At 40.3% G+C, this 10,543-nt stretch overlaps 1 protein-coding gene across 1 annotated transcript; it reads right to left on the bottom strand.

The window, feature by feature from the left end:
• Positions 1-3,058: 3,058 nt before the first annotated feature.
• LOC113683316 (uncharacterized) lies at positions 3,059-8,535 on the bottom strand. The gene is made up of 8 exons (XM_089211463.1): positions 8,499-8,535; positions 8,321-8,407; positions 6,675-6,788; positions 4,692-4,987; positions 4,491-4,605; positions 4,353-4,389; positions 4,001-4,127; positions 3,059-3,689 (listed from the first exon to the last, which is right to left on the bottom strand). The coding sequence occupies exons 3-8, from the start codon at positions 6,730-6,732 to the stop codon at positions 3,171-3,173; spliced, it is 1,152 nt and encodes a 383-aa protein (XP_089067589.1). The 5' UTR covers positions 6,733-6,788; positions 8,321-8,407; positions 8,499-8,535; the 3' UTR covers positions 3,059-3,170.
• Positions 8,536-10,543: the final 2,008 nt, after the last annotated feature.

Below are 10,543 nucleotides of genomic sequence, written 5' to 3' on the forward strand. Positions count from 1 at the left end.
TAAAATGCGAAAGTTATACACCACAAAATTGATAAAAAGGCCTGAAATGAAATTCTATCTTGTTATTGATTATACGTTGCCTAGCACGTGACTAAAATCTACCTAGGCGGAGATCCAAAATGACGGTGGCAGTCCTGGCTTAGTTATATCACTCAAAACTCGTTCCCGTTTGTCTCATTTGATAAAGAGGGAATCGTTGATGTTTTCATTAAGAAAGTATTGCCTTGATTTTCTAATATTTACAATGATAGACAGTAAATTTCACTTTTCACCCACATTTACTTCCAACCTTTTCTTTTGAACCAGAAACAGAAATGATATACGTTTAAAACACATGACATCATCCACCCTTGTCAAATGCAATAGCATGATCATTTCAATTGTAATGCCTTCTTATCCCAACGTTACTTTGTTTCTTTGCTACATTAGCGAACACTGAACTACTGCTCGTACTCTAGATATGACAATCAACCACAAAATTCCCTAAACCAGATAACATTGAACATAATCAAAAAAATCATGTGTCGATTCACGAGTTTGCTCACAGAGCACTTTGATTTCCTATGAAACAAAATGGAACTTCGCTGGGTTTGTTTGTGATCCCCAAATGAGTTCATGACAGAGTCAATGAAGGAACGGGAGGGGGGGGAGGGTCAGTTACCCCTTCCCATCGAACCATTGGACCTATCTGACACCAACATTCTTGCAACGATAGGATCGCGTGCTATACAACATTAGTATAATTGGTTATTATAGAGGTGAGTGCGCTCTGATTGGTCAAGGATTGCGTCATATTTTGCTACAATCACATTGCTCAAAGCAACTATAGCAAGGGCGCCAAATCTCAGAATAACTGCCTCGCGTTATGTCAATGTTTCCGAGGAAGTGATAAACGTTATACAAGAAAATTTAATTGGCAAGAGCACAAAAAATGCTAAACGATTGACAGAACACTTTTTCAAAAGAACAATTTGAAGTTTTTGTCAATTACATTAAATAAGCCTGTTCAAACTGTTTGCTTATCTTAATACGGGTAATCAACACAATTGAAACAAAATATACGCTATGCTTCTTTATTCTTACAATTTACAGCAGAATTCGAAAGCACCTAAGCAATTATCATATTAAAACAATTATATCCCTCAGGCTCAGTGAACATTGTTAAATAATCCCCTCGACTTCGTCCCAGAGATTATTCATCAACATTCATTTCGTCTTCCGTGAATAATTGTTAATTATGAATTATTTATTATTTTCTTGTTTCTCGATATTTCTGAGCTAAAAGTTTGAAAAACATGTCTGTGTTTTAGAGTGTTAGGAAGTTTGGACCCCCCCCCCTCCCCTACGTGAAACGTTCTCTCTTAGATCTGCCTCTAAAGGTGAGGTAGGAGGGGTGTGCTTTCCTGCCCCCCCCACCCCTACGTCAAAAGTTCTCTCTTAGATCTGCCTCTAAAGGTGAGGTAGGAGGGGTGTGCTTTCCTGCCCCCCCCGACCCCTACGTCAAAAGTTCTCTCTTAGATCTGCCTCTAAAGGTGAGGTAGGAGGGTGTGCTTTCCTGCCCCCCCCGACCCCTACGTCAAAAGTTCTCTCTTAGATCTGCCTCTAAAGGTGAGGTAGGAGGGTGTGCTTTCCTGCCCCCCCCCGACCCCTACGTCAAAAGTTCTCTCTTAGATCTGCCTCTAAAGGTGAGGTAGGAGGGGTGTGCTTTCCTGCCCCCCCCGACCCCTACGTCAAAAGTTCTCTCTTAGATCTGCCTCTAAAGGTGAGGTAGGAGGGGTGTGCTTTCCTCCCCCCCCCACCCCTACGTCAAAAGTTCTCTCTTAGATCTGCCTCTAAAGGTGAGGTAGGAGGGTGTGCTTTCCTCCCCCCCCCCCACCCCTACGTCAAAAGTTCTCTCTTAGATCTGCCTCTAAAGGTGAGGTAGGAGGGGTGTGCTTTCCTCCCCCCCCACCCCTACGTCAAAAGTTCTCTCTTAGATCTGCCTCTAAAGGTGAGGTAGGAGGGGTGTGCTTTCCTGCCCCCCCCCCACCCCTACGTCAAAAGTTCTCTCTTAGATCTGCCTCTAAAGGTGAGGTAGGAGGGGTGTGCTTTCCTGCCCCCCCCCCACCCCTACGTCAAAAGTTCTCTCTTAGATCTGCCTCTAAAGGTGAGGTAGGAGGGTGTGCTTTCCTCCCCCCCCCACCCCTACGTCAAAAGTTCTCTCTTAGATCTGCCTCTAAAGGTGAGGTAGGAGGGTGTGCTTTCCTGCCCCCCCCCCGACCCCTACGTCAAAAGTTCTCTCTTAGATCTGCCTCTAAAGGTGAGGTAGGAGGGTGTACTTTCCTCCCCCCCCCTAGGTCAAAAGTTCTCTCTTAGATCTGCCTCTAAAGGTGAGGTAGGAGGGGTGTGCATTCTACACTGTCTCACATAGAGTGTGGAACCTATCTCCACTTCCGTAGCCTAAAGAAACCTCTCATCAACGACCAGATGCAGATCCCTCTATAGGTTAGCCCCTAACATTGATTTCCCTTATAGTTCGCATGTATTCATCATTATTAACAACTGGATCATTGGATAATGCATTTCAAGAGTTTTCTTTGGTTTAGCCATCATGGGTTATTAGCCGTTATACAATGGGCATGCATGAAGACAAGTTAAACCGAAAGTGTTCTTGTACATTTTAACATTCCTTTTGCTCTTACTAAAGAAAGTTGGAAAGATTTATCCATGTTTTGTGGTGTTTTTAATAAAAAAAATTATTCCACTGGCACTTGTTGGATATAAGATGACTGTAGCCAAATCAGCCCGTTTATCATCTCATATCCAACAAGCGCTCGTTGAACAGTTGCTAATTTTCCCATTTAAGTATGGGACGGGGGGAAAGAGATAATGTGAGAAGTAAGTATGGAGCCTGGGAAGTCGAGGCTGGAAGCCGGAATCTTCGATCCATGCAGGCGAACTTACTGGCCTTAATGCAATGAATTCAGCAAACGGTTTACCCGTTCCTTGAAGGTTGCAGCAACTGATATAAATTTCCTTACAGACACATTAAAAGAAGAGACATTCTAACATTCTCGTCTTTTTGATTTACTATCCTTTGAAACGTTTCAATCATTCTGATTCTAAGCATAACTTTAGTATAAAAAAAAAAATTTCTTCGGTTTTTTTTTTTTTTTTTCTTTTTCATATTCTTAATGCACTAAAATATATCCCATGGCCTTGATATGCTTGTCTCCATTATCTGGGCGATAAGAAGCCTCGTTTCCACACGTGTTATTGTCATCCCGGTCCCCTCCGGTACCAAACCCAATCCTTGAGTCACTATAGAAGCAATGATTTTCGTTGTTGGAAACGATGCCGATTCTTGCTTTGGCGAAAAGCAACCCGCCACTCTTAGCGTTGAACCCTTCCCTGTTACAGTTATTTTGCAGGGAGGCCTCTAAGCCAATGAGCTTCTTCCACGTTTCACGACCCAATGAGGTGCGTCGGTGTTTTCCGTCAGCGATCAGTGAGTAAAGAGAGCTGGCTTTTATATTGATTACAATGAATCTGATCTGTTCACCGATCTTCATACCGAGGCAGATCTTGGAGAAGGATGTGTTCCAGTAAGTAGGTAACTTCGTTTCCTGTGAGTCGAACCCAGTCTCCCCTCCAGCAGTGTTGTATTCAGTTTTATTACTCCAGTAATTCGAGCGATAGTGAAAGGTAGACTGAAAAAAATTTTTTTCGAATGCGTTTCTGGTTATAAGGTTTATTTATACCATAAACCTGCTTCTTTCATTGCCTTTTTGTCAAAGAATTTTTTCAACAAAGCCGTGAAACAATGGCGGAACTAATTGAAAATGCGACTCTCATATTCATCAACATTTCAAGGTGAGTGACGAAAAACTTAAGCAGTTTCATTTGCTAACTGGGCGTAACGTGATTTTGTGCATGATTCATTGAACTTTCCGAGTGTTGTCAGACTTATTTTGCTGAAGGGTAATTATCATTGATGAGGAAAAGCTGTTCAATATGGTACCTTGTTGCCGTTAATCTTCATGACTGGTGTCCATCCTCCATCTCCGCATCCAAAATCTCCCATGTGACAGAGAACAGAGGTTGGTTGTGAGCCCAGATAGAGAGAAACAAGTTTACTCACATTTGATCTGTTAAAAATACAATTGGAGAAGTAATATAAGTCATTGAATCTCTTATGATGCCAATCTTTATCCTTATGTACGCATCAAACTTCCTGACTGATATGTCGCCGAACTCTGTGTTAAGATCCAACGTGGTTTTGACCAGCTGGCCACCTCTGCGCCTTCAGTGACACAGATGATAAGATTTTAGCAAAGACATGTTTAAATGAGTAAACAGTTAAAGCCTCTTACTTGTTTGCCTCATATATTTCCTTGCATGATTTTACAGCTGAAAGATAGAGTGTGATGTCAGAGCCAGATGAATTCTACTGCTAAGAAAAGTATGGAAGAGAGAGACAGTAAGATATTTAAAAAATATTCATGAATTACCTTTCTCGCAAAATTCTCCCAAGAAACTTTCTTTACAAAGACAATCAAAAGTGTTGGAGTTAAAATTCGGGATGCAGGTTCCTCCGTTTTGACACGGCGATGAAGAACATGGAGACTGAAAGAGAGGAAAGTACGTTTAAATACTTTCCCTTGCAAATGCCTTGTGTTAGAGTTTTAACACAATGGTTTAAGTGTTCTTACCCGCAGAATGGAAAAATGATGCGAACTCGTGTTTTTGTGGTAGTTCTCAGCGTTTCTATTCTTGTCAGAAGACAGTAATTCGCACCAAAGCTTTCCTTCTGTTCCACGAGAAGAGGCCGTGTTTAAAGAGAGGCACAAATTATTTCGTAGGCACGCCAGGGCGCAATGAAACATGTCGAATATCGTGAACTTTCTGATCTGAGTAACGTCCAGATAATGGAACTCCTCTTTAAGAAAATAGCTTTGTTCAGCTGCCTGGTCAGAAGGGCCCCAATCTTGTTCAGCACTTTTCATTCCTGGATTGAGGAGAATAAAATGGATTTTTACCAAATAGCTATTACAATACTTAAACTGAGACAAGAACTCTCTGCATGTCTCTCCCTGCTGGGGTGAGGCTTCTTGCAGCTTTCTTGGACATTTGATAAATGTATTCGATTGTAAAGCTATGCCCTTTTCTGTCTCCGAGAACGGAGTCAGAAAAGGCACCAATCTCCGGCAGCAATCTCCGATGCAATCGTTTTCTGATTCTCAAATAAATAAAACTCCACATCCGAATCGACCACATCGTGAGGCAAACGATTACAATTCTTTTTTGACATTATTATTTACCACGATGACAAACCACAATCTACTTTCTGATATAAAAGTGAAGATATAGTCCGCTAAGGTGAGCTGCATATGATGAAAGAAATTGCTAAAAGGAAGCCTGAGAAAAATTCGGGTCTCAACGCCTTTCAAAAGATGACATTTATATAGTTGTGTCGATTCTCAAAGCTCGATTTTAAATTGGGCCAAAAGTTCTTCTGGATCATCCTACTTTCTAATATAAACGTATTTCCACTGCCCCAATAGATATTTGTATGTATAATTTTATGAAAACTGGAACTCTATCTTTGAATTAAGTTGGAGACAAATTCTTCTTCAAAGGCGATGATGAAATATCTTAAATCATCTCTATTTTTGAAAGGTAACAAAACACACAAAAAAAAACTTAAAGCAAATAATTGGTAGAACTTTAAGTTGATAAATTATCATTTACAGCTCATTCAGCCAAACCGCATAACGGCCAAGAAGCCATTGTTTATTTTTACTAGGAAACTCTTTGAAGACTTTGAAACGTTTTAACAATGTGCTACGACAAAAACTCAGATAAATACAACAAATCGACAGAACCTTTCTTTGATGACTTACAGTAATTTCAGACACTTCGATTATGAAAAAAGGGCTTTTAGTTTATTGTGACTTAATGGCAGATTTGACAGTTTTTCAGCCAAATTAAAAAAAAAGCATTAATTTCCCTTTTTTCCACTTTAGCTGCTCGCACAAATTCAGTATAAAAAGGGATACAAAGTCTCCATAAGGTTCTTAAAACACTTAAGTTTCTTTTACTCAAGTGTGCCAAATATTTCTGGGCACCGGCAAACTTTATGGGGAAACTGACAAAATGCGTGGCTAGTCTTCAACTGGTGAGGCAAAGAAAGACTTCTAAAATGAACACCAAAAAGAGAAAAAATCGGATCACCTTGTTCAAAACAAGAGCTAGTTTATATTCTAAGCTCAAAATTGAATTTTTACTAGATTTCTCGCTCCGCACATGTTTTCACTGCGTCTATTTTGGTCAACTGTTTGATTCAGTCTTCCATGAGTAGGGATGACTTTGGCTCATTTGAACTTTAAAAGCAGCACAATTGTGCTGTCTCCATCTCATACTATATCCACTTATTAAAATCCTTTTTTAGGCTATCTTTTCGTTCCTTTCAGCCCCTTTCGTTCTTCCTGCCAGTTTCAGCAAGAAGAAAAAAAATAATCATAAAAAATTCATTGCTTTCTTTGCTCAAGAAACAAGTTTACCCCCTTGACTTGTACCTCAACTTATAAATTTGTGGTTTTCTTAGAAGTGTCTGAGGCTAATAACTCAACAGGTTTTCGCCAAAATTACTAAAAAAAACTAGAATATCATACAGGAAATAACGAAAATCTAACCTGAAAAAGATTTGGCTGCAAGAGATGCCAGGAAGAGCAAATGGAATATTGTGGACATGATGGCTTCTGCGCAAGTGAACTATCCGTTGTCATCCGCTGGGAGTGAGTCTGAAACTGTAAAGTGAAGTGAGTTTTCAGTTCTGCCTGTGACATAGGATTTATCTTGTGTCACCTGTCATATGTGAGGTAATTTATATGATATTGGGCCGTTTGTGACTTGATCCATTGGCTTGGTACACTTGGTAAGTGTCACTAAACGATATTGTCCTAATTTCGAGCTGTTTTGTTTGTTTAAATGAAAAATCTGTCAGCAAGCAGAGTAAAATAAGTGCGACCTCCAATTTGTAAACTTGAGAAAGATTGCTTCACTAACTTGCTCATGTGATCCGGGATATCACGAATGTACATAAAATCCCCTTGATTTTGGAGTCTTAGAGCCGGATTACATTAGAGCGAATTAAAATATTTTCCATTTTTTCGCAAGTCAATTATTGGCAATAATTTTACGTTTTCCAAATTTTGGCTGCGGTCGCATCAAACTAATATCATTTGACCAAACGTCCGCTGATTGATCCATTCGTCAATCACAAACCCATCTTGCTCTAGAAGAAACTGAAAAAAATCTTGCGCGAATTGCTACACAAGAACGGATCCTTTTTTTCCTCTTGACCTTTTGCGTTGTGGTTAACGCTTGCGTTACTTTTGATGGCTTCGACACTTGCGATGGGAGGAGAATTTCTCGTTGAAACTATGTGTTCTCCAAATTGCTGCCAGTATAACCGTACCCAGGGTACGAATCACAGACATTTAGTAAAAGTGGAGCTCAGATTCGTTTCCCTCAAAAGAAAAAGGGTCAGATGAAAGAAATCCTGCCATAGCACGCCAAATACAAGCGGACTAAAGTATCCTTTTCCCAATGAAATTTTATTCAGAGATATCTTGCATAACATGACAGCTTAGCGGTTAAAAAAACCAGATTGTTTGTTTTGCCAAAATTTGGAAACCTCCGAGGCAGGACATCGGGTCCTTTGAGGATTGGCGAAAATTTTTAGAACTACGTCATACGGTCGTGCGTCAGCGTCACTTGTCTGTGATGTAAGCCGCATTTAAGAGTGTCTTTGTAAGAGCGGTCCGGTCGATTTTGCTTGAGACACGGATTTCGCTCGTTTCTTGTGTGTTGTAAGACTTTCATGTACCTATACTAACACAACAATCCGTTTGATCGGATCTCTTTATTTTTCAGAGTTTTACAGAAATTAAATTTCACTCGAGCGAAGGCTTGTCGTGACACTTTTCAAGATTTTAATTTCATACAACTTTGGAGGACAATTTACAAAAACTACGGAAATCAGCCAAAAAAAAAAAATACCACAGCCATGTATAATAACTCTATCTTATCTATCGAGGCGACTTTCGTAAACATCACATTTCAATCAGGAAACAGGGAGACTTCAATGACACCTTATCGGTTCGCCTAAGTCACACACGCCAAAACCGATCAAATTCAAGGTAAATTTTTGAAAAAGTGAGGCGTTCTTAACCGATCCAACTAAAATAGCTAGAAAGCAAGTGCCATAGAAAAGGTAACTAAAGGAAAAAACTTGCGGCCCGACCTTTACCAAAACATTATAACTCCGTGAACTTACCTAATTTTCGGCAATCTCCAAGTTTGGCCGCCATTTAAAGGGACTTGTCAACATGATGCGTAACCGATATAAATCAAGCAGGTGGATCTAAAACCGTCAGAAATACACACGAAAGCAATTCAAATGAACTCTATTTTCAATTCAAGCGGCAAAATTTGAAACTGTTCGTTAAACTTACCATCCTCATGCGACCATTTCTTCCAACAATTAAAACACTGTGGAGTTTATATGAAATAATTCATATTTGTACTGCGGTTGTAGATGAAAGTGGAAATGTGATCATCGCAGTAAATTTTCCAATTTAAGCAATTGGAAAGAAGAAGCCTGAAAAAAAAAAATCAGGGCTTCAACGGGATTCGAACCCGTGACCTCCGCGATACCGGTGCGATGCTCTACCAACTGAGCTATGAAGCCACACATTGGGAGCGAGGTCAATATTGAGTTCATATCTTCCCGTGCAGTGAAGTGATGTGGAGTTTATATGAAATAATTCATATTTGTACTGCGGTTGTAGATGAAAGTGGAAATGTGATCATCGCAGTAAATTTTCCAATTTAAGCAATTGGAAAGAAGAAGCCTGAAAAAAAAAAATCAGGGCTTCAACGGGATTCGAACCCGTGACCTCCGCGATACCGGTGCGATGCTCTACCAACTGAGCTATGAAGCCACACATTGGGAGCGAGGTCAATATTGAGTTCATATCTTCCCGTGCAGTGAAGTGATGTGGAGTTTATATGAAATAATTCATATTTGTACTGCGGTTGTAGATGAAAGTGGAAATGTGATCATCGCAGTAAATTTTCCAATTTAAGCAATTGGAAAGAAGAAGCCTGAAAAAAAAAATCAGGGCTTCAACGGGATTCGAACCCGTGACCTCCGCGATACCGGTGCGATGCTCTACCAACTGAGCTATGAAGCCACACATTGGGAGCGAGGTCAATATTGAGTTCATATCTTCCCGTGCAGTGAAGTGATGTGGAGTTTATATGAAATAATTCATATTTGTACTGCGGTTGTAGATGAAAGTGGAAATGTGATCATCGCAGTAAATTTTCCAATTTAAGCAATTGGAAAGAAGAAGCCTGAAAAAAAAAATCAGGGCTTCAACGGGATTCGAACCCGTGACCTCCGCGATACCGGTGCGATGCTCTACCAACTGAGCTATGGAAAATTTACTGCGATGATCACATTTCCACTTTCATCTACAACCGCAGTACAAATATGAATTATTTCATATAAACTCCACATCACTTCACTGCACGGGAAGATATGAACTCAATATTGACCTCGCTCCCAATGTGTGGCTTCATAGCTCAGTTGGTAGAGCATCGCACCGGTATCGCGGAGGTCACGGGTTCGAATCCCGTTGAAGCCCTGATTTTTTTTTTCAGGCTTCTTCTTTCCAATTGCTTAAATTGGAAAATTTACTGCGATGATCACATTTCCACTTTCATCTACAACCGCAGTACAAATATGAATTATTTCATATAAACTCCACATCACTTCACTGCACGGGAAGATATGAACTCAATATTGACCTCGCTCCCAATGTGTGGCTTCATAGCTCAGTTGGTAGAGCATCGCACCGGTATCGCGGAGGTCACGGGTTCGAATCCCGTTGAAGCCCTGATTTTTTTCAGGCTTCTTCTTTCCAATTGCTTAAATTGGAAAATTTACTGCGATGATCACATTTCCACTTTCAATTAAAACACTACAACTAGTGTTCGAATTCCCCTCGTCGATTCCACCGTAAGAAATAACCTGTGCCATCCAAGGTTCGACTCGAATGTGAAGTACAAATCAAATAACATAACTGCTTCATTTTCGAGGCAATATCACGCTGGTATTTTGACATTCGGATCGACAAGAACGGTGATCAGGAATTGATCGCTACGTTTACCTCATAAACGTGATCGCTGACCAGCCGCTGAGTGAAAACAGTACGGCTCAGTGGTGAGGGGCGGGGTGAGGGGTGGGTGCGGGCAGATTGTCAGAAGATTTTTGGGAACATTCGTACATATGCATTAAAGTATCATGATAACCATTAGGATTCTCAGTCTTAACGCGAAGGCATGCTTCGTGTTGCAGACAACTTTTGTTTTACTTAGTATTCCTTTTTTTCTTTCAAATACATTTCGTTCCAAATAGGACTAGCATCAATTCATAGATTTACAAACAAATCTTTACCACGTAAATAAATGTGTTTAGATAATCGAGATAACC

This window comes from Pocillopora damicornis, chromosome 7 (genome assembly GCF_964200805.1).
Source record: "Pocillopora damicornis chromosome 7, jaPocDami1.2, whole genome shotgun sequence".
Lineage (NCBI taxonomy): Eukaryota > Metazoa > Cnidaria > Anthozoa > Scleractinia > Pocilloporidae > Pocillopora > Pocillopora damicornis.

What these genes read in the sequence shown, in the direction of transcription:
- LOC113683316 (XM_089211463.1), bottom strand. Translation starts at nt 6,732, where the DNA reads ATGTCCACAATATTCCATTTGCTCTTCCTGGCATCTCTTGCAGCCAAA. An exon ending in GGGAGAATTTTGCGAGAAAG is followed by an intron (nt 4,390 to 4,490) that starts GTAATTCATGAA and finishes TCTATCTTTCAG; the next exon opens with CTGTAAAATCATGCAAGGAA. An exon ending in GAAATATATGAGGCAAACAA is followed by an intron (nt 4,128 to 4,352) that starts GTAAGAGGCTTT and finishes TATTTTTAACAG; the next exon opens with ATCAAATGTGAGTAAACTTG.